Source organism: Oncorhynchus keta, chromosome 29 (assembly GCF_023373465.1).
Source record: "Oncorhynchus keta strain PuntledgeMale-10-30-2019 chromosome 29, Oket_V2, whole genome shotgun sequence".
In the NCBI taxonomy this organism is placed as follows: Eukaryota; Metazoa; Chordata; class Actinopteri; order Salmoniformes; family Salmonidae; genus Oncorhynchus; species Oncorhynchus keta.
Genome location: NC_068449.1, coordinates 21,491,285 through 21,515,754, shown reverse-complemented (window position 1 = coordinate 21,515,754; position 24,470 = coordinate 21,491,285). Strand labels below are relative to the sequence as shown.

General features: G+C 43.0%; 2 protein-coding genes across 3 annotated transcripts in view; both read right to left on the bottom strand.

Annotated features, from left to right (window-relative positions):
* LOC127913625 (uncharacterized) overlaps nucleotides 1–24,470 on the bottom strand; it is a 168,194-nt gene that overhangs the window by 108,321 nt on the left and 35,403 nt on the right. The window lies entirely within an intron of this gene.
* LOC118362467 (signal-induced proliferation-associated 1-like protein 1) overlaps nucleotides 1–24,470 on the bottom strand; it is a 66,027-nt gene that overhangs the window by 28,203 nt on the left and 13,354 nt on the right. For both annotated transcript variants that reach the window (XM_035742817.2, XM_035742818.2), the window contains exons 2-3: nucleotides 870–2,469; nucleotides 506–636 (exon numbers count right to left, since the gene is read on the bottom strand). In XM_035742817.2, coding sequence (XP_035598710.1) covers nucleotides 506–636; nucleotides 870–2,316 — 1,578 coding nt within the window. In that variant the 5' untranslated portion in view covers nucleotides 2,317–2,469. The remainder of the gene's footprint in view (nucleotides 1–505; nucleotides 637–869; nucleotides 2,470–24,470) is intronic.

The window sequence follows — 24,470 nt, the reverse complement described above, 5'->3', positions numbered from 1 at the left end:
CCGGGGGAAAACCCCCAAGACAACCCTCTCTGAACACTCCAAGGCAGGTGTCTGAAATCTATAGCTGGGAAGGAAATGGTGCAGTTTCACAGTCACTCCATAACAAAAAGCATGACCTTCCAACTAAAAGTGGCCATGATTTTCCAGTGAAATGTAAAAGAAGGGTTCTCTATAGTGGTTTGAGGTTGTGTAGCATTGAGATGTGTGGAGGATGAGAGCATTTCCTATAGTTTGACCCGAGAGGACAGCTGATGGCTCTCTGGGCTTCTTACATAATGTCAACCTACCAGGCAGACAGAGATAGGGGAGAGGGACTGATCTACAGAAAAACAAAATCTACAGACAATCAATGTGACATGATTTTAAAACAACATAAATCTCTATCTATCTAGCAAGAGTCATGAACATGAGTTTGACACCCCTATACTAAGGGAATCTTTGATCATGTAATAAGTGACATGATCTAGGGAGAGTGGTTGTAATGTCAGAAGGCTAGCTGTCTGACCTCTGAGGTTCTGAAGATGACCCGGTAGTTGTACTGCTGGCCGTGCTCTTTGTGCTCCTCCTGTTTCTCCCTGCGCAGACTCACAGCCACCGGACCCAGAGCCTCGTCCATCCCAAAGTAGTTCCAGTGTTCTGGGGGAGAGAGAGAGAGGGAGGATAGGGTGAAAGGAAGGTAAAGTGAAATAAAATAACCTTTCCAACTATGTATAAACATACGCTTGAATTTGGTAACTGTATTAAACGATGGGCTGTGTAAGACTGTTTGTTTATGTTTTACATTCTAGTGTTATAGTTCTTCATGTACTGTATAATGTTTGAACAGAATAAGTTTCATCATGTATGTTCTGCATCGTGTATGTTCTCACCTCTAAGGTAGAAGAACTTCCTGTAGTAGTAGGCTCCCAGGTCCACGTGTTCTATGATGTAGTGTTTTCCCCGATCACCGAGGGCACTGGGGTTGTCCTTGGGCCCCTCCAGCACTGCCACCCCAGCGTTAGTGCAGTGGGAGCTGAGGGACAACTCAAACAGTCTGTTCTCGCCTCCCAGGGACCCTGAGCCCCCACTTCCCTGTCTGGGGGGACCGCCCCCTGCCCTGCGCCTGCAGGTGGCCCCAATCTCGTTGCAGAAACAGGGGCAGTTGAGGAGCAGTTCATTGCTCTGCTCATCCCCGCAGTCCATGCTGGGGCTGTCCCTGGCCCCGGTGCTGAGCTCCTCCTGACTGCCAGTGGGGGAGCAATAGGCCAGGCTCTGGGTGGAGGACACGGTGGAGGTGGTGGAGGCTGCAGCTGCAGCAGAGGCCCCCGTGGTGGTGTTCTTCCTCTTCACTGCTGCCGTCTGCCTGCTCTGGATGACCTTTTTCAGGTCAAACATCATGCTCTGCACGTCGTAGTGGGAGAAGCCCCTCTGGCAGACCCAGGGCTTGAGGGGGGTGACCCCATCGTCTGAACGGCCGTCCTCAGCATCAGACCCTGCTCGGGGCGAGTCAGATTCCCCCCGCACGCTGCGTAGCTTCCTGAATATAGACTCGCCCCCTGTCTCAGACTTGGAGCGTCTCTTTGGGGGCTTCTCTCTCTCCTTGACTCTGCTGGATGCCTGGTTCTCACTAGTCTCCTCATGTAGTTCTATTGAGGCCTGCTTGAGTCCAGCAGTCAGCAGATCCTCTAGTCTGTCTGGGGCAGGGCTGCGCTGGTCAGGCTTCACTCCCTGGTAGCCCTTCAGCATCTCAAAGAAACTCTCCCCTGACGCCCCATGCTGGTCTATAGAGGAGGTACTGCCATACTCTCTGTGTAGAGGGGACCACTTGGCCCCTGAGGAGCCCAAGTCCTCCCCACTGTCCCACCCACCGTCCAGCTCACTGATGGTGATGTCACTGTTGCTGCGCTGGCGGATGCGGCCGGTGTTCCTGTGGGATGGGACTCTGTAGTCTCCCGGGGACAGGTAGTGGCTGTCTGGGCTGTAGCTGGCCCCCTGGGTTTTACTCTTCAGTGTGTTCTGGATGTTGCGGAGCATGGAGGAGTCCTGGGGGCTCATCAGGTGACCGAGTTTCAGGTGGCTCTGCCCCCCTCCGGCCAGGGCTGGGGAGTCTGGCTCCATGGTAACTTGCCACAGAGCTCCCAAGTCCTTCCTCGGGGGCCATTCGGCAACCCGTGCCCGCACCCCCATTTTGGGCACCCCCAGGCCCACTTGAAGGTGGGTGCTGTCTGTACGTGCCCCTCCGTTGGCCAGGCGAAGGTGGCGGGTGTAGAACTCGTCAGAGGCAGGGATAGAACCCCCGACGATGCGCTCCATGGGTGGGCGCTTCAGACTGGTCATGGTGCCAAGGCCAGGGCTGGTCACCAGGGCACTCAGCAGCAGGGCATAGCTAGGCTGACTGTGGAGCTGGTTGCTCAATGTTCAGGCTTCCATACTGACCCTACAGCTCTGTCTGTCTGCCAATCCACTGGGTGCTCATCTTGCTCCAACTGGCTACAACCGTGAAATAAACAGAGTTTTTGTATTAGAACATACTGTAAACACAATAATTGCACAGCCTCTCATTTCATATTGACACCAACTTTCTCTAACTAGGCGAAGAGAGGAAACAGTTGGGGAATGTACAGTAAGCTGACTGACTGGTGTTGGATAATACAAACATATAGATCTGGTCTGGATATGTAAACAATTACACAGTGACACAGGATCCCTGCCTGCTAATTGCCTGCTGTGTACGGTACTCTGTTACTGATGTGGCCTCCGCCATCCTCCTAGGTTTTATAGCAGGCTAGCAGGCAGCACAGTGGAAAGTACTGGACTGAGTCTTACTACCTACTCTCTCTTTGGGCCTTGAGGCAAGCAAGCTAATGTTCTCCAAGTTTAATCATCTGACTGTGTGGGAGTATGAAAATGGCTGCAGAACAAAAAATGTATCTGGAAGCATTTGCAAAGAAACATTTTTTTACATTTCAGGGTTTTCCAGATGTGCTTTCTCATGACATGTCCGGGGGGACATAGTCAGTCAGCTAGCTGCTTTTAGAAACTCCAGGACAGCATTACAAATGTGCCGACATTTCTATTCTACAGGATTGAAAAGGATATCTGGATTTCACAAACCTGCCTGCAGAGTCATATTTGGATGTGATTTTTGCCTGACGGCTTTCTGACTCAGTTAGAAGTTGCTGACATGTTCAATTCCAGATAACGGCTCTAACCTTTTCAAACCAATTTCAGCATAAACATCTGGGGTGGAACATGAAAGTTCAGCCAAATCCAAAAAGTTGTCATTATTTTCTCCAAACTGAGCAAAATGATGCCTTAAACCTCATCATTCAATTCCTCAAATGAATTCCCAAAGTAGATTATTAGGTCATTCAATAAACCAATAGAAACATACTTATGTAATTACTTATAAGGTGTTACAAAAATCATGAGGTTTCGATCTATCAAAACAATGTGTACAGAGTACAGTCTGTTCAGCTGGAGGCAGGGCTCTCAATTCCCACTCTCTGTCACTGACGCTGGACTACTGACCTCTATGAAGTCCCTTCACATGCTGTGGACAGCAGACTCACAAAATCAAAATGCTGAGATCCAGTATACTGGATCAAACACCTCGAGCCCACGTCAAAAAAGGCCCTTTGAAAGGACGGCAGCAGAGAACTCAGTGATGTTTCTCCCTGGCAGATTGAGCCAATTTGGCAGTGAGAAACTGGGAGAGATTAAGGTTCCTCTCAGTCAGTCCTGCAGCACGCAAGCTGTGATTACATTAGCCACTGGATGTCAATGCTGTGATGGGCTTTATCCATGCCAGGCACATTTATACAAGGAAAACATCTGTGGCAACTTTACACATACACAGACAGTCAAAAATTATGGGGAAAATGGACATTGATCTGAACGTTAATTGATTTACCTGATGAGACACCAAAAATATAAACACATTCTCTAAGCATGTTATATCCTCAATGTGTGTCGAAAATGATCACAAGCTGATGGAAAATCAAAGGCAGTACAAACAAATGCTTCTGCCACCAAGAACCTCTGAACACGAAAAAATGTATACATTTTCCAAACAACCAGTTCATATTACCCAGGAGCCATCAGTGCTGCTACTGTAAGCCAGTGACCCCAGGGAGATGGGTCAAACGGTCACTCTGAAAAGAGCACAATTTGCACACTGCACCCAATATAATATTGTGAACAAAATACATTAGGAACCAAAACAAAACAAAACTACATTGCAGAGGTCGCCCGATTAATCGGAATGGCCGATTAATTAGGGCCGATTTCAAGTTTTCGTAACAATCGTAAATCTGTATTTTTGGACGCCGATTTTTAAAATTTTTAACACCTTTATTTAACGAGTTAAGTCAGTTAAGAACACATTCATATTTTCAATGACGGCCTAGGAACGGTGGGTTAACTGCCTTGTTCAGGGGCAGAATGACAGATTTTTACCTTGTCAGCTCAGGGATTCAATCTTGCAACCTTACGATTAACTAGTCCAACGCTCTAACCACCTGCCTCACGAGGAGCCTGCCTGTTCACGTGAATGCAGTAAGAAGCCAAGGTAAGTTGCTAGCTAGCATTAAACTTATCTTATAAAAAACAATCAATCAATCATAATCACTAGTTATAACTAACTACACATGGTTGATGATATTACTAGTTTATCTAGTGTGTCCTGCGTTGCATATAATCGATGCAGTGCGCATTCGTGAAAAAGGACTGTCGTTGCTCCAACGTGTACCTAACCATAAACATCAATGCCTTTCTTAAAGTCAATTGTATATATTTTTAAACCTGCATATTTAGCTAAAAGAAATCCAGGTTAGCAGGCAATATTAACCAGGTGAAATTGTGTCACTTCTCTTGCGTTCATTGCACGCAGAGTCAGGGTATATGCAACAGTTTGGGCTGCCTGGCTCATTGCGAACTAATTTGCCCGAATTTTACATAATTATGACACAACATTGAAGGTTGTGCAATGTAACAAGAATATTTAGACTTGGATGCCACCCGTTAGATAAAATACAGAACGGTTACATATTTCACTGAAATGTTTTGTTTTCTAAATTATATTTTCCGGATTCGACCTACGGCTTGTATGTCTGTGTGTTATTATGTTATAATTAAGTTTCTGATTTGATAGAGCAGTCTGACTGAGCGATGGGAGGCACCAGCATTCTCATAAGCATTCATTCAAACAGCACTTTTGTGCGTTTTGCCAGCAGCTCTTCGCAATGCTTCAAGCATTGCGCTGTTTATGACTTCAAGCCTATCAACTCCCGAGATGAGGCTGGTGTAACCGATGTGAAATGGCTAGCTAGTTAGCAGGGTGCGCGCTCATAACGTTTCAAACGTCACTCGCTCTGAGACTTGGAGTAGTTGCTCCCCTTGCTCTGCATGGGTAACGCTGCTTCAAGGGTGGCTGCTGTCAATGTGTTCCTGGTTCGAGCCCAGTTAGGGGCTAGGAGAGGGATGGAAGCTATACTATTACACTGGTAATACTAAAGTGCCTATAAGTTCATTCAATAGTTAAAGGTACAGTGGAGAGAACAAGTATTTGATACACTGCCGATTTTGCAGGTTTTCCCACTTACAAAGCATGTAGAGGTCTGTAATTTTTTATCATAGGTACACTTCAACTGTGAGAGACAGAATCTAAAACAAAAATCCAGAAAATCACATTGTATGATTTTTAAGTAATTAATTTGAATTAATTAAGGCACCATAAGACTCTCAGACCATGACAAACCAGATTCTCTGGTCTGATGAAACCAAGATTGAACTCTTTGGCTAGAATGCCAAGCATCATGTCTGGAGGAAACCTGGAACCATCCCTACAGTGATGCATTTTGGTGGCAGCATCATGCTATGAGAATGTCTTTCAGTGGCAGGGACTGGGAGACTAGTCAGGATCAAGGTAAAGATGAACGGAGGAAAGTACAGACAGATACTTAATGAAAATCTGCTCCAGAGCACTCAGGACCTCAGACACCTTCCAACAGGACAATGACCCTAAGCACATAGCCAAGACAACACAGGAGTGGCTTCGGGACAAGTTTCTGAATGTCCTTGAGTGGCCCAGCCAGAGCCTGGACTTGAATCCGATCGAACATCTCTGGAGAGACCTGAAAATAGCTGTACAGCGACACTCCCCATCCAACCTGACAGAGCTTGAGAGGATCTGCAGAGAATAATGAGACAAACTCCCTAAACACAGGTGTGACAAGCGTGTAGCATCATACCCAAGAAGACTCAAGGCTGTAACCACTTCCAACGGTTCTCCAACAAATGACTGAGTAAGTGGAAAGGGTTTGAATACTTATGTAATTGTGATATTTCAGTTGTAATTTGTTTATACATTTGCAAAAATGTCTAAAAACCTGTTTTTGCTTTGTCATCATGGGGTACTGTGTGTAGATTGATGAGAGGAGGGGGGAACTATTGAATCCATTTTAGTATAAAGTTGTAATGTAACAAAATGTGGAAAAAGTCAAGGGGTCTGAATACTTTCAGAATGCACCGTATACTCATACTACAGTTTCTAGAGAGTACATAGCGCTCCAGGCTGAGCCTCCCCGTTGAGCTGATATGCACGTTGAGTTGACGAGGGAGTTTTTGACAACAACAAAAACTCCTAAATCTGTGCATATTATACACCCTCCTGATGTGCCCCAAATCTTATTGGATCTAGTAGTATAAGTAGCATAAAGCTTGCAGACAGATTAAGATAAATAATTCCCATTCTAAACAAACAAACTGGATTCCCTCACATGAATACTGCTCAGACAGATACAGACTCACTCTATTTCAGGCTCTATGTCTATATTTTAAAATACACTGTAATTTGCTCCTGCAGCAGACAGTTAACAAAACAAATATCAAAAGTAGCACCTTAATCCATCATAGCATAAATTAATTATTCCACATCAGTGTCACAATTGACTGTTAGAAGTCATTATGAATTATGAAATCCAACCTCCAAATGAATAGTGTAATGGAGCCTGCGGTTGGTCGTGCTCACAGTACATGACCTCCATCACCTGGCCGGGCTCTGCGGATAGTGTTCTTCTCTAATGGATGGTATTCCGCTGGGAAACCTTGTCCTGTTTGCACTCTGCATTTCAATCACTGCAGCTTTGGGCCCGCTGCCTGCCTGGTTGGCTGCTGCAGCACAGAGCAGTGTCCACACGGACATATTAACAGAACCACAACACACACAACCACCGCAGCCGAAACACAGCCACAGGCCTAAATCTGGCTGCTGACAGACATTTGGAGGGCCCGAATTCATGGGACTGTCAGATTAGTCTGGGCGGGGTGGAGGGGAGAGATGAATGAAGCTTCTGACTGACACTCCCCACCCCATACAGTGGTCCCTTCTCCCTATCAGTTGTCTATTTTAGCTTCCTGTAATTGGGGCTCTGACTTCCCAGCTGCTCCAATGAGCCTGAGGACAGATGAGTATTATGCTGCACCACTCAGACAGAGAGACAGCGGTGATGTCATCATGGCTGCCTCTGGGGAGATTAAGGCTGGAGGGGCCAGCCAGGGCACAAAGCCCTGTGTGCTGCTAGAGTAATATAGCCTTACTTTTCCAAACTTTTGTCTCGGCTCTTGGTCGGGTCTGATATAATTACCACGGGTGTTGGGTATGTGATATTAAAAACTGATTTACCGACTGGACCCGATTGGACCTGTCCTCTGTTCATGTAGTGTTTGTGTGATGAGAACTGCTCAAGCTTGTAATCTGTGTCAGACACTTGCAACTCAATATTTGGCCAATATCGCTTGTTTATTGATGGCGATGGCAGCACCCAGTCGGAGGTTTCTTTCACTCTATATTTCTACTCTCGGATCCGAACAGGTCACTCGGATCCGAACAGGTCCCTCGGATCCGAACAGGTCTCTCGGATCCGAACAGGTCCCTCGGATCCGTACAGGTCTCTCGGATCCGAACAGGTCCCTCGGATCCGAACAGGTCCCTCGGATCCGAACAGGTCTCTCGGATCCTAACAGGTCCCTCGATTCCGAACAGGTCCCTTGGATCCGAACAGGTCCCTCGGATCCGAACAGGTCTCTCGGATCCGAACAGGTCCCTCGGATCCAAACAGGTCTCTCGGATCCGAACAGGTCCCTCAGATCCGAACAGGTCTCTCGGATCCGAACAGGTCCCTCGATCCGAACAGGTCTCTCGGATCCGAACAGGTCCCTCAGATCCGAACAGGTACCTCAGATCCGAACAGGTCTCTCGGATCCGAACAGGTCTCGGATCCGAACAGGTCCCTCAGATCCGAACAGGTCTCTCGGATCCGAACAGGTCTCTCGGATCCGAACAGGTCCCTCGGATCCGAACAGGTCTCTCAGATCCAAACAGGTCTCTCGGATCCGAACAGGTCTCTCCGATCCGAACCAGCACGGGTCTGTTTGGGTCTTTTTTCCACGGAACGAGTCTGACTGTCCTCCGGTCCATTCGGAACGGGTCTCTGTAAATCAGGGCCACACAGAGTGATTCTTGGTAGACTTACACAAATCTACTTTGAAACAAAGGTACTGTATATATCTCACACACATGGTTATGGCATTTAAAAAAATAGTTGTATTCCATTTTGAGTTTGCATCCCAATATTACACTTGATATACATCACAGAAAACTGAAATATAACAAAACCATTGACACATCTTTGTCGTAAAAATATATATATATCATTTAAATTCTGAAAAATATTTATAACATTCCACCCATGAGGCCAAAGAGGCCAATTTTGGTCATTGACTGCAGGAAAGAGCTACATGTATTTATGCAGGTGCGAAAGCCATGAATCCATTTCCCAGTGGTACAAAAAGTTGACGTTGAAGACTGCTATTTCTCACCACTGTGTTATGACACAATAACACTTGCAAAGCTGGTGAATGGGAGTTTGACTCAGAGTTTTCTGGGCGTTAGAGAGGTCTCTAATAACAACATCAAAACCACTGCCTAACAACATCAAAACCACTGCCGAGGACACATAGCACAGAGATGGGGAATGGATATAAAAAGCACCCTTTTTAAAGATATTCTAAAAGCTTCTGGTAACAGCTCACAGAGAAAAAACTGCAGTAGAAAGTAAAACAAATGTGGTAATTTCCTTGTGATTTCCTTGTGAGGGCACATTCTGTAGAAGTTACCAAGGCAACTTACAGCCAGGGCTCACTGATGCCAGCTTAAAATGATGAGAGGCACACTCCTGTTGGTCGGCCTGAGCACCATGGAGGCCAAGCTATGCCCTATGAGAGAACCCACAACATGTCTGGGAATGTCCAGGAGACCTCTAGCTGTTTCCCAGTGCCCTGCTCAGCTGGCACAAAGTTCCCTCTGTCCTGTGGAAGACTGGGATTCCTCTCCAGCACAGAGGAGTCCTTGATAAGAGGCTGGTCCTAACTATGTAGGGCCCACTAAGAAGACCGAATGAATGTCAGAGAGAGAGAGAGAGAGAGAGAGAGAGAGAGAGAGAGAGAGAGAGAGAGAGAGAGAGAGAGAGAGAGAGAGAGAGAGAGAGAGAGAGGTTAGGGGAGAGGGAGAGAGTTTAGGGAAGAGAGGTTAGGGGAGAGAGGGAGAGTGATTAGGGAGGGAGGGAGGAGAGAGAGAGAGAGAGAGAGAGAGAGAGAGAGAGAGAGAGAGAGAGGGTAGTGGAGAGGTTAGGGGAGAGAGGGAGAGAGAGAGGAAGAGGGGTTAGGCGGGAGAGTTTAGGGGAGAGAGGTTAGGGGAGAGAGGGAGAGTGATTAGGGGAGAGAGGGAGGGAGAGAGAGGTTATGGGAGAGAGGAAGAAGGGTTATGAGAGAGGGAGAGAGAGAGGGGTTAGGGGAGAGAGAGAGAGATGTTAGGGGAGAGAGAGAGGGGTTAGGGGAGGGAGGTTAGGGGAGAGAGGGCGAGTGATTATGGGAGAGAGAGAGAGAGAGAGAGAGAGAGAGAGAGAGAGGTTAGGGGAGAGAGAGGGGTTAGGGGAGGGAGAGATAGAGAGTGGGAAGAGACAGAGAGAGAAGGAGGGGTTAGGGGAGGGAGCGATAGAAAGCTGGGAGAGACAGAGAGAGAGAGAGAGAGAGAGAGAGAGAGAGAGAGAGAGAGAGAGAGAGAGAGAGAGAGAGAGAGAGAGAGAGAGAGAGAGACAGAGGGACAGAGAGAGAGATTTCAACATTTAGGATCTGGCTAATTAGGATCTGGCTAAAAATACTTGAATCTGTCATAGAGCCCATTGTCCTTTACGGATGGATGTAAGGTCTGGGGTCCGCTCACCAACCAAGACTTCACAAAATGGAACAAACACCAAATTGAGACTCTGCATGCAGAATTCTGCAAAAATATCCTCCGTGTACAACGTAGAACACCAAATAATGCATGCAGAGCAGAATTAGGCCGATACCCACTAATTACCAAAATCCAGAAAAGAGCTGGTAAATTCTACAACCACCTAAAAAAGGAAGCAATTCCCAAACCTTCCATAACAAAGCCATCACCTACAGAGAGATGAACCTGGAGAAGAGTCCCCTAAGCACGCTGGTCCTGGGGCTCTGTTCATAAACACAAACACACCCCACAGAGCCCCAGGACAGCAGCACAATTAGACCCAACCAAATCATGAGAAGACAAAAAGATAATTACTTGACACATTGGAAAGAATTAACAAAAAAAAAGAGCAAACTAGAATGCTATTTGGCCCTAAACAGAGAGTACACAGTGGCAGAATACCTGTCCACTGTGACTGACCCAAACTTAAGGAAAGCTTTGACAATGTACAGACTTAGTGAGCATAGCCTTGCTATTGAGAAAGGCCGCCGTAGACAGACCTGGCTCTCAAGAGAAGACAGGCTATGTATACACTGCCCACAAAAGGAGGTGGAAACTGAGCTTCACTTCCTAACCTCCTGCACAATATATGACCATATTAGAGATACATATTTCCCTCAGATTACACAGATCAACAAAGAATTCGAAAACAAATCCAATTTTGATAAACTCCCATATCTACTGGGTGAAATTCCACAGTGTTCCATCACAGCAGCAAGATTTGTGACCTGTTGCCACAAGAAAAGGGCAACCAGTGAAGAACAAACACCATTGTAAATCGGCAAATAGCCCACCCATTTTTACCTACCTCATCCCCATACTGTTTTTATTTATTTACTTTTCTGCTCTTTTGCACACCTATATCTCTACCTGTACATGACCATCTGATCATTTATCCCTCCAGTGTTAATCTGAAAAATGTAATTATTTGCCTACCTCCTCATGTATTTTGCACACAATGTATATAGACTCCACTTTTTTTTCTTCCTATTGTGTTATTGACTTGTTAATTGTTTACTCCATGTGTAACTCTGTGTTGTCTGCTCACACTGCTATGCTTTATCTTGGCCAGGTCGCAGTTGCAAATTAGAACTTGTTCTCAACTAGCCTACCTGGTTAAATAAAGGTGAAATTTAAAAAATAAAAAATAAATAAATACAACCCATATTTATGCTTATTTAATTTTCCTTGTGTACTTTAACTATTTGTACATTGTTACAGCACTGTATATATATATATATATATATATATATATATATATATATATATATATATACATATAATATGACATGTGTAATGTCTTTGTTGTTTTGAAACTTCTGTATGTGTAATGTTTACTGTTAATTTTGATTGTTTATTTCACTTTTGTATATTATCTACCTCACTTGCTTTGGCAATGTTAACACATGTTTCCCATGCCAATAAAGCCCCTTGAATTGAATTGAGAGACAGAGAGATAGAGAGATAGAAAGAGAGAGATAGAGAGCGGGGAGACAGAGAGAGAGAAGGGGGAGTTTGGGGAGGGAGAGATAGAGAGAACGGGGAGTTTGGGGAGGGAGAGATAGAGAGAGGGGAGAGACAGAGAGAGAGGAGGGGTTAGGGGAGAACAGAAAGAGGGAGAAAGGGGGAGAGATAGAGAGGGGATAGATAGATAGAGAGGGGATAGATAGATAGAGAGGGGATAGATAGATAGAGAGGGGATAGATAGATAGAGAGGGGATAGATAGATAGAGAGGGGATAGATAGATAGATAGATAGATAGATAGATAGATAGATAGATAGATAGATAGATAGATAGAGAGGGGATAGATAGATAGAGAGGGGATAGATAGATAGAGAGGGGATAGATAGATAGATAGATAGATAGATAGATAGATAGATAGATAGATAGATAGATAGTGTACAAAACATTAGGAACACACCCCCTTTGCCCTCAGAACAGCCGCATGGACTCTACAAGGTGTTTAAAGCATTTCACAGGGATGCTGGCCTGTTTTAACAGTGCTTCCCTCAGGTGTGTCAAGTTGGCTTGATGTCCTTTGGATGGTGGACCATTCTCGATGCACACAGGAAACTGTTGAGCGTTAAAAACGCAGCAGAGCGGCAGTTCTTGACACACTAAACCGGTGCACCTGGCACCTACTACCATACCCGTTCAAAGGCACTGAAATATTTTGTCTTGCTCATTCACTCTCTGAATCGGCGCACAAACACAATCCATGTCTCAATTGTCTCAAGGCTTGAACATCCTTCTTTAACCTGTCCCCTCCCCTTCATCTACACTGATTGAAGTGGATTTAAGAAGTGACATCAATAAGGGATCATCGCTTTCAGGTGTTCCTAATGTTTTGTACACTCAGAGTATAGTCTCTCCCACACAAGGCTTACTTCTCTTCCTAGAATGGTAGGAGTTCTGTAGAAAAACAAGAGGTGAGGCCCACAAACAGAGCAGAGGCACAGGAAGAGACGAGGCAGTAGAGGCACATATACTGTACACAACCCTCCTCCTCACTCACTCTGTGCAGCCGGGTGCAGAACAAGTAGCAACCTTTCTGTTGGAGCAAACGGAGAATCTGACACCTCCTGAGAAAAACACACATGCCTCGAGGAAGCAGACAAATGATAACGATACACCAGCACAAAACTGCAGGCGCGCGGGCTGGAATTTCACAAATTTCATCAATGTAGGAAGTGATGCGTGTGTGAGAGATAAAGACAAGTAAAAGGTGGAGACTGTCCGATCCAGACGACACGTTCAAATTAACAAAGAAAACAGCCACATACCCAAAGTTCCCCCGAAACTGTCATAATCATCCCCTTTGGTTTCACAATCAGCGCCAATTATATCAGCTTTGATCATGGGAATACTTTTCTCACATGACTTAGCACACCACAATAAACAATAATTGGAGTGATGACATGCTCTACTGACCACACAGACATACAATATGCATGGCATGTTAACACTTCAAAGCAGAGCTGTGGCTACTAGCTGCTACACAGCTCACCACCGCGGTGTTGCATGCCCTGGTCCAGCCCTTCAGCGGATGCAAGCCACAGTTCAGTGAGCATAGCTAACCACTGACAAAGTGTGATTAACTGAACCCTACAGAAGAAGACAGATCTGGAGGCCCGCCAAACGAAGACACTGACAGTATCTCTGCTGGGGCTTTCTCTCTCTCTCTCTCCTCCTCCTATCCTAGGATTTTACTCAACCACAGTCAATTGTTTTGTGTTGGGGAAAGCAGTGATAAAGGGTGGGTGGCACCACTTTCCAAATTCCATTTAATCGAGTAGTATCTGTTTCAAACCAAAGTGGTGAGTATATAGGTGGGCTGGAGGTTTGGCACGAAGTTGTGTAACTTCTGAGATCTACTGTCTGACAAAGCTTATACAATTATTTACTTCTCATGGTGGCATTGTGTGTATATAAAAAATCATTCATGTTCTGCTTAATAATTCTCGAGATTAATAGCATTTACAGTTGAAGTCGGAAGTTTACATACACTTAGGTTGGTCATTAAAGTCATTAAAACTTGTTTTTCAGCCACCGTCGAAGCAGCGTTACCCATTCAGAGCAAGGGGAACACTACTAGAAGGCTCAGAGCGAGTGACGTTTGAAATGCTATTAGCGCATGCTAACTAGCTAGCCATTTCACTCCGGTTACACCAGCCTCATCTTGGGAGTTGATAGGCTTGAAGTCATAAACAGCGCAATGCTTGACGCACAACGAAGAGCTGCTGGCAAAACGCACGAAAGTGCTGTTTGAATGAATGTTTACGCGCCTGCTTCTGCCTACCACCGCTCTTAGATACTTGTATGCTTGTATGCTCAGTCCGATTATATGCAACACGCTAGATAATATCTAGTAATATCATCAACCATGTGTAGTTAACTAGTGATTATGATTGATTGTTTTTTATAAGAGAAGTTTAATGCTAGCTAGCAACTTGCCTTTGCTTCCTGCATTCGCGTAACAGGCAGTCTCCTTGTGGAGTGCAACGAGAGAGAGGCAGGTCTTTATTGCGTTGGACTAGTTAACTGTAAGGTTGCAAGATTGGACCCCTGAACAGAGCTGACAAGGTAAAAATCTGTCATTCTGCCCCTGAACGAGGCAGTTAACCCACCGTCCCTCGGCCGTCATTGAAAATGAGAATTTGTTCTTAACTGACTTGCCTAGTTAAATAAAAAAATAAATATAAGGTGTAAAAAATATATACTTTTAAAAAAATCGGCGTCCAAAAATACCGGTTTCCGATTGTAATGAAAACGTGAAATCGGCCCTAATTAATCAGCCATTCCAATTAATCGGTCAACCTCTAATATTAACCAGGTGAAATTCTGTCATTTCTCTTGCATTCATTGCACGCAGAGTCAGGGTATATAAAACAGTTTGTGCAGCCTGGCTCATTGCGAACTAATTTGCCTGAATTGTTTGTAATTATGACGTAACATTGAAGGTTGTGCAATGTAACAAGAATATTTAGACTTAGGGATGCCACCCGTTAGATAAAATACCGAACGGTTCCGTATTTCACTGAAATAATAAATTGCTTTGTTTTCTAAATGATAGTTTCCGGATTCTACCATATTAATGACCTAAGGCTTGTATGTCTGTGTGTTATTATGTTATAATTAAGTCTATGATTTAATAGAGCAGTCTGACTGAGCGATGGGAGGCACCAGCATGCTCATAAGCATTCATTCAAACAGCACTTTCGTGCGTTTTGCCAGCAGCTCTTCGCAAGCACAGCGCTGTTTATGACTTCAATCCTATCAGCCTAATAGCTGGTGTAACCGATGTGAAATGGCTAGCTAGTTATCTGGGTGTGCGCTAATAGCGTTTCAAACGTCACTCGCTCTGAGACTTGGAGTAGTTATTCCCCTTGCTCTGCAAGGGCCGCGGCTTTTGTGGAGCGATGGGTAACGCTGCTTCGAGTGTGGCTGTTGTCGATGTGTTCCTGGTTCGAGCCCAGGTAGGGGCGAGGAAAGGGACGGAAGCTATACTGTTAGACTGGCAATACTATAGTGTCTATAAGAACATCCAATAGTCAAAGGTATATGAAATACTAATGGCATGGAGAGAAATAGTCCAATAAATACTATATTAACTACAACCTAAAACCTCTTACCTTGGAATATTGAAGTCTCGTGTTAAAAGGAACCACCAGTTTTCATATGTTCTCATGTTCTGAGCAAGGAACTCAAACTTTAGCTTTTTTACATGGCACATATTGCACTTTTACTTCTCCAACACTTTGTTTTTGATTTATTTAAACCAAATTGAACATGTTTCATTATTTATTTTACGCTAAATAGATTTTGATTGATGTATTATATTAATTTAAAATAAGTGTTCATTCAGTATTGTTGTAATTGTCATTATTACAAATACATTTTTTTTTTTTTAAATCGGCCGATTATTCAGTATCAGCCTTTTTGGTCCGCCAATAATCGGTATTGGTATCGGCGTTGAAAAACCATAATCGGTCGACCTCTAGTACAAACAATAGTTTGCAAGTATAAACACCATGGGACCACGCAGCCGTCGGACCACGCAGCCGTCATACCGCTCAGGAAGGAGACGCGTTCTGTCTACTAGAGATGAACGTACTTTAGTGCGAAAATTGCAAATCAATCCCAGAACAACAGTAAAGGACCTTCTGAAGATGCTGGAGGAAACAGGTACAAAAGTATCTGTATCCACAGTAAAACGAGTCCTATATCGACATAACCCGAATGGCCGCTCAGCAAGGAAGAAGCCACAGCTCCAAAACAGCCATAGAAAAGCCAGCCTATGGTTTGCAACTGCACATGGGGACAAAGATCGCACTTTTTGGAGAAATGTCCTCTGGTCTGATGAAACAAAAATAGAACGGCTTGGCCATAATGACCATCGTTATGTTTGGAGGAAAAAAGGGGATGCTTGCAAGCCGAAGAACACCATCCCAACCGTGAAGCACGGGGGTGGCAGCATCATGTTGTGGGGGTGCTTTGCTGCAGGAGGGACTGGTGCACTTCACAAAATAGATGGCATTAATGAGGCTGGAAAATTATGTGGATATATTGAAGCAACATCTCAAGACATCAGTCAGGAAGTTAAAGCTTGATCGCAAATGGGTCTTCCAAATGGACAATGACCCCAAGCATACTTCCAAAGTTGTGGCAAAATGGCTTAATGACAACAAAGTCAAGTTATTGGAGTGGCCATCACAAAGCCATGACCTCAATCCTATCGAAAATTTGTGAGCAGAACTGAAAATGCGTGTGCGAGCAAAGAGTCCTACAAAACCTGACTCAGTTACACCAGCTCTGTCTGGAGGAATGGGCCATAATTCACCCAACTTACTATAGGAAGCTTGTGGAAGGCTACCCAAAACGTTACACCCAAGTTAAACAATTTAAAGGCAATGCTACCAAATACTAATTGAGTGTATGTCAACTTCTGACCCACTGGGAATGTGATGAAAGAAATAAAAGCTGAAATAAATCATTCTCTCTACTATTATTCTGACATTTCACATTCTTAAAATACTGACCTAAGACAGGGAATTTTTATTAGGATTAAATATCAGGAGTTGTGAAACACTGAGTTTAAATGTATTTGGCTAAGGTGTATGTAAACCTCTGACTACAACTGTACTTACAAGTTCTATTTGTGTTTTAGTGGGTACAGATGAGACGAGGTGGTAAAACTGGTCATATTTAAGTGTCAGCTTGACCCATTTTACAGAGAGCCTCAGACTTCTGAGGTCGTCAACTTTCCCCAGCTAGCTCTGTGGTATCAAGAGCAGTGAAGAGGAAGCAGAGAGAGCATTGGTGCCTGAAAAGGAATGTGAAACATTCTAATGAGGTGCCTGGATGCCTCTGTTCCTTGCTATAGAGCTGCAGCAGTCAGTCAGTCAGTCTGAGCCTGCTCTAGGCTGCACTTTCCCTCTCCTTGCCCTCACTGCTGCCTGTCTCTAAACTACCACTTACATCTCTCTCCCAACTCTCCTCTCCACCTTTCTCAACCAGCAGGGCTTTCATTCCATGAGAAAGATGAGATGCAAGGCAAGACAGGATGACAGAGGCTAGATGCTGCGAGTCACTTCTTGGTACACACACCACAGTAGTACAAAATGTTAATGGGTCTTATTGATGAGCGGGCTCAGCAGTCAGCTGTATGACTGATACTTCCTAACTTCAGTGACCTTGATGGCTGCTACAAAGCTAGCACACTTTAACCCTCTGGACTGTCAAATCCATGTCTAAGTTGGGGAGGGGATTCTAAACTAACATATGGAATTGCTTTAAGATGGTCATAACAAAGATCATTTAAAGAGGTCGACCGATTAATCGGAATGGCCGATTAATTAGGGACGATTTCAAGTTTTCTTAAAACAATCAGAAATCTGTATTTTTGGACACTGATTTTCCTGAAATTATTATAATTTGTTTTTTTTTACACCTTTATTGAATCTTTATTTAACTGGGTAAGTCAGTTAAGAACTCAATCTTATTTTCAATGACGGCCGAGGGGCTCTCCAGAGGGTGTTGCGTTCTGCACAACGCATCACCGGGGGTAAACTACCTGCCCTCCAGGACACCTACAGCACCCGATGTCATAGGAAAGCCAAAAGGATCATCAAGGACAACAACCACCTGAGCCACTGCCTGTTCACCCCATTACCACCCACAAGGCGAGGTCAGTACAGGTGCATCAAAGCTGGGACGAGAGGCTGAAAAATAGCTTCTATCTCAAGGCCATCAGACTGTTAAACAGCCATCACGAACACAGAGAGGCTGCTGCCAACATACAGAAGTGAAATCATTGGCCACTTTAACAAATGGATCACTATTCACTTTATTAATGCCACTTTAATAATGATGTTTACCTATTTTGCATTACTCATCCCATATGTATATACTGTATTTTATACCATCTATTGCATCTTGCCTATGCCGCTCGGTCATTGCTCATCCATATATTTATATGTATATACTCTTATTCCATCCATTTACTTCGATTTGTGTGTATTTGGTAGTTGATGTCGAATTGTTAGATTACTTGTTCATATTGTTGTACTGCCGGAACTAGTCGCACAAGCAATTCGCTACACTCGCAATAACATTTTTGCTAACCATGTGTATGTGAACAAAATTTGATTTGAAAGCTGATATTGCCAATTTTTTTTTTTTACAAATATATTTATTTATTTTATTCTTCCAAACAAGATATTGACCAATGGATTGATTATCACATTATGAGCACAAAAAAAAGCTATTTTAGTCTGCCAATGGTGTCAGTAGAGGACATAACTTCTTAGGGCTGCAATCCCGTTAACAGGATGATATGACAACAGCCAGTGACAGTGCAGGGCACCAAATTCAAAACAAAGGAAATCTCATAATTAAAATTATACCGTTTTAAAGGTAATCTTGTTGTTAATCCCACCACAGTGTCCGATTTCAAATAGGCTACAGCGAAAGCACCACAAATGATTGTTAGGTCACCACCAAGCCACAGAAAAACACAGCCATTTTTCCAGCCAAAGAGAGGAGTCACAAAAAGCACAAATAGAGATAAAATTAATCACTAACCTTTGATCTTCATAAGATGACACTCATAGGTCTTCATTTTACACAATACATGTATGTTTTGTTTGACAAAGTTCATATTTATATCAACAAATCTGAGTTTACATTGGCGTGTTACGTTCACTAGTTCCAAAAACATCCAGTGATTTTGCATAGCCACATCGATTCAACAGAAATACTCATCATAAATGTAGATGAAAATACAAGTTATACACATGGAATTATAGATATACCTCTCCTTAATCTCTCTAGGATAGGGGAGGCTTGCGTCCCACTTGGCCAAAAGCCAGGAAAAATGCAGCGTGACAAATTCAAATAAAATGATATAAAAATCTAACTTTCATTAATTCACACATGTAAGATACTTAAATTAAAGCTACACTCGTTGTGAATCCAGCCAACCTGTCAGATTTTTAAAAGGCTTTTCGGCGAAAGCATAAGAAGCTATTATCTGATGATAGCACAACAGTAAACAAAGAGAATAGCATATTTCAACCCTGCAGGCGCTACACAAAACACAGAAATAAAATATAAATCATGCCTTACCTTTGACGAGCTTCTTTTGTTGGCACTCCAATATGTCCCATAAACATCACAATTGTTCCTTTTGTTCGATTAATTCCGTCCATATATATCCAAAATGTCAATTTATTTGGCGCATTTGATCCAGAAAAAAACAGCTTCCAATTTGCGCAACGTCACTACAAAATATCTCAAAAGTTGCCTGTAAACTTTGCCAAAACATTTCAAACTACTTTGTAATACTACTTTAGGGATTTTTAAACGTTAATAATCGATCAAATTGAAGACGAGTCTTATCTGTGTTCAATACAGGAAGACAACAAACCAACGCGACTTCAAGTCTTGCGCAACTCTCAACAGTTTTACCCAGTTCCTAGATGTCCGTACTTCTTCATTGCACAAAGGAATAACCTCAACCAAATTCCAAAGACTGGTGACATCCAGTGGAAGAAGGTAGAAACTGAAAACAAGTGCCTAAGAAATATCGTTTCCCAATGAGAACTCACTGAACAGACAGAGACCTCAAAAGAAAATCTGAACGGTTAGTCCTCGGGGTTTTGCCTGCTACATAAGTTCTGTTATACTCACAGACATGATTCAAACAGTTTTAGAAACTTCAGAGTGTTTTCTATCCGAATTTACGAATAATATGCATACCTTATATTCTTGACATGAGTAGCGGGAAGTTGAAATTGGGCACGCTATTTATCCAAAAGTGAAAATGCTGCCCCCTATACCTTAAGAAGTTAATGCTACCGCTGTGTCAGATTTTTTTTAAACTTAACGGAAAAGCAAACCATGCAATAATCTGAGACGGCGCTCAGAAAAAAAATATTTTCCGCCATGTTGGAGTCAACAGAAACCAGAAATAACATTGTAAATATTCCCTTACCTTTGATGATCTTCATCAGAATGCACTCCCAGGAAACCTATTTCCACAATAAATGCTTGATTTGTTCGATAATGTTCATTATTTATGTCCAAGTAGCTACTTTTGTAGGTACACATATCCTAACGCTCGTGCAGGTCCCGCATAACTTCAGACAAAAACTTCAAAAAGTTATATTACAGGTTGAATAAACATTTCAATCTAAGTATAGAAACAATCTAGAAACATCTAGAATCTAGAAACAATCTTTATGGTGTTGTTACCATACCACAAAGAATTCCTTTGTGTCTAGAGAAGCAATGGAACGCAGTTCGATATCATGTGGAATGCGCGTGACCAGGAAATGGCTCTCTGCCAGTAACCTGACTCATTCAGCTCTTATTCAGGCCCATAACACAGTAGAAGCTTCATTCAAGTTTCTAAAGACGGTTGACATCTAGTGGAAGCCCTAGGAAGTGCAACTTCATCCATACCCCACTGTGAATTCAATAGGGCCTGGGTTGAAAATCGACCAACCTCAGATTTCTCACTTCCTGTTTGGATTTCTTCTCAGGTTTTTGCCTGCCATATGAGTTCTGTTATACTCACAGACATCATTCGAACCGTTTTAGACACTTCAGAGTGTGTTCTATCCAATACTAATAATTATATGCATATATTAGCAACCGAGACTGAGGAGCAGGCCATTTACTCTGGGCACCTTTCATCCAAGCTACTCAATACTGGCCCTGCAGCCATAAGAAGTTAAACCTATTGAAGTCATCACCCAATGCTAAATCTTATGGACAATTTTTTACTTTATTATGCTACTCAGATTGCAGCTCCACTGAAATACATATTTATTTGGTCACTGGAAAAGGGAACATTTCCAAATGTATGGAAGCATGCTAACCTGTGTCCAATTCTGAAAGACAGCAAAGAACCCATTACTCCTGCCAATAGTCGACCAATTGGTCTACTCGGTTCACTCAGCACCATATTAGAGGGTATTGTGTGCAGAAAAATATGGGAATATATGGAAAAAAATTATCTGATCACAGCCAATCAGCATGCTTATAGCAAAAACCATTCCACTACCACTGCATTGGTTGATATGATTGACCAGTGACTCAATGCTTTGGATAATGGCAGGTTTGTGGGTTACTATTTTTAGATTTCATTGCAGCATTTGATTTAGTGTATCATGAAATAATTTTGACAAAGTTACTGCATTATGGGTTTAAGAAGGCAGCATTGAATTGGGTACAGTCATATCTAACTGACAGGAAATAGTCCACCTATATAAATAGGTCGTTTTCTTCCCCTCCTGCTCTAAACTGTGGAAGGGCAGCTGCCTTGGGCCCCATCTTTACTAACAACATTTCTTATACCTTATCTGAAACTCAAGCTACTATACTTGCAGATGATACAACAATTTATAAAGCAAGACAATCGGTTCAACAGGTACAGCAAGCTCTACAAGTAGATCTGGGAAATATCAGGGAGTGGGTTTTCCAGAACGAACTTGTTTTGAACGCCAAGAAAACAAAGGTTATGTTGGTCTGTTCCACCAGGAAAAGGTCAACACAACACAACAATTAAGTATGGGGGAAATACAAATTGAGGAAGTGGCAGAAATCAAACTGCTAGGGGTGCAGCTAGACTCCTGCGTATCATGGCCGTCTCAAATAACTAATCAACACTGCATTCAGAAAGTATTCAGACATCTTGACTTTTTCCACATTTTGTTACGTTACAGCCTTTTTCTAAAATGTATTAAATCATTGTTTTTCCTCATCAATCTACAAACATACAGCATAATGACAAAGCAAAAAGCAAAAACATTTTTTTAGACATTTTTGCATACGTATTAAACATAAAAACCTTATTTACATAAGTATTCAGACCCTTTACTATGATGTGACTCAAAATTTAGCATGATTTAGAAAGGTACACACCTGACTATATAAGGTCCCACAGTTGACAGTGCATGTCAGAGCAAAAACCAAGCCTTGAGATCGAATTGTCCTTAGAGCTCCGAGACAGGATTGTGTTGAGGCACAGATTTGGGGAAGGGTACCAAAAAATGGCTGCAGTTTTGAAGGTCCCCAAGAACACAGTGGCCTCCATCATTCTTAAATGGAAGAAGTTTGGAACCACCAAGACTCTTCCTAGAGCTGGCCGCCCGGCCAAAGCCCGGCCAAATTGAGCAATCGGGGTAGCTGCCAAAGGTGTTTCAACAAAGTACTGAGTAAAGGGTCTGAATACTTATGTAAATGTGACCGACTGGCTCGATTCTGTCTTTTGAAGCAACATTTGAAATTGTGTTTTTTACATTGGATAAAAGTAGAGACTCAGAGCTAGAATACGGTATATCATACACTACAGTTGACTAACAACAAGAAAGTAATTATGCTTTGAAAGTTGATAAACTTGTAACCCCTCTTTGAGAAAATGTCCCTTGAATGTTTTGATACACCTACTGGAGAGCTTTTCTTTGTCTACACTACATGCAGCTTTGTTCACACCCTCTAAAGCCTTAGCCCCACCCATCTCTGTAAGGATTCACATGTGAGGCCATGTACTAAACAACCAAAGATTTCAAGACTAAAGGTTGGTTTATACTACACAGGTGTGTTCGTAAATTTAATCTGGAGTGCCAGAGTGTGAGACTGTGCTCTGGGTGTTCGTAAACTCAGAGCGTTGTTAGATTGTCAGTTCATAAATTCAGAGCGTTTCGCTCTCAGAGCACACACTGGACGCTCTGGCCGAGGAGTAGGGTTGATCAGAGCTTTCTGACCTAACAACAGCAGTAAAGCACCCAAGATAACTGGCTAACATTGGCTAGATACTTCCAGACACAAATGAGAGAACAGCTCACTCTGACCATTTTACTCACCCTAGCAGAGCTGGTAAGGTTTTTTAAATGTTATCCAGAGCGTTGGTGACTGCAACTGTGCTGCTGACACCTTTTGGCTAACATTTACTGACACCGGCCATATTCAACCACTTGTGAGCATTCATAAATTCGTCAGTTATTCTGCGCTCAGGCACACTCAGACGCGAGTGCTCTGACATCGGAGTAGATAGCCAGAGCGAATTTACCAGCTACGTATATCGACATTTGGCGTAGTGACATCATAAAAATTATATTGAAATGGTTACTTGCATAGTGGAGCCTTTTGTTTAGACATGTAGCTAGCTAGCTAAACAATGAAACATAATCCCAACTCATAACGTTACTACCCTTCATGAATCTGCAGATAGCTCACCAGCCAGGTTCAATGATCGCTAGCTAGCTAACATTAGGCTATAACTAGCAATGCAAATGGCTCTGAGATACAAATAATGTTACTACACAGATCACACAAGTAACGTCAGCTAGCAAGCCAGCCAGCTAATGTTAGCTAGTTAGCTAACAATATAATTTAAATTGAAAGGAAAATTACTTTCAGACAAAATTTGAAACATGTAATATCTGAAAATGTAGCTAGCAAGACTATCTTACTCGTATACATGGATGGACACTTCTCCCTCTGTCACCGTGGATACTATGGTTGCCCTTAGTTTGAAGATGTAATCCGGAGACAGGTGTTTTATACAACAAACTTCTGTGTGATTTCTTTCGACTTCATCTGCGTATTTGCAATCTAAAGGCAGAATTTTCTCCATCTCCTTAGCTATCATACTCTAATTCCACTGATTTCAAAACTCGGTCCTCCAGAAAGTGGAGAGCAACACTTATGCAGTTCTACTACACGATATCTTTTTAAAAAAGCCACGTTATAAAGGATTACCTACACATACTGACCAGCTCATGTTATAGGGAGAAGCGTGCTACATGGCAGACCAATCAAAACTCATCTCTCGGCATGCCCAGCCCACTCATTATCTCAGCCAATGTTGATGTCTTTTTCTGTGGCTAAACCAACTAGGCTTGTAATTTAACAATTTTATTTGTTTTTTTACAGACGGTATACAAGTTTGTTATTGAGGCACATGAAAGTTCACATGTTGCAGAAAACATTTCTGCCCAAAAAAACACATTTAGATTTTTTTTTAAAGTTTGCGTTCAAATGGCTATCCTGTGAAGTAGTGTCATGCGACACACGCCTAGTTTAAAACTTTGTTTTAGGAGTGGGGTGTTTTATACATTTGCAAAAATGTATAAAAACCTTTTTTAACTT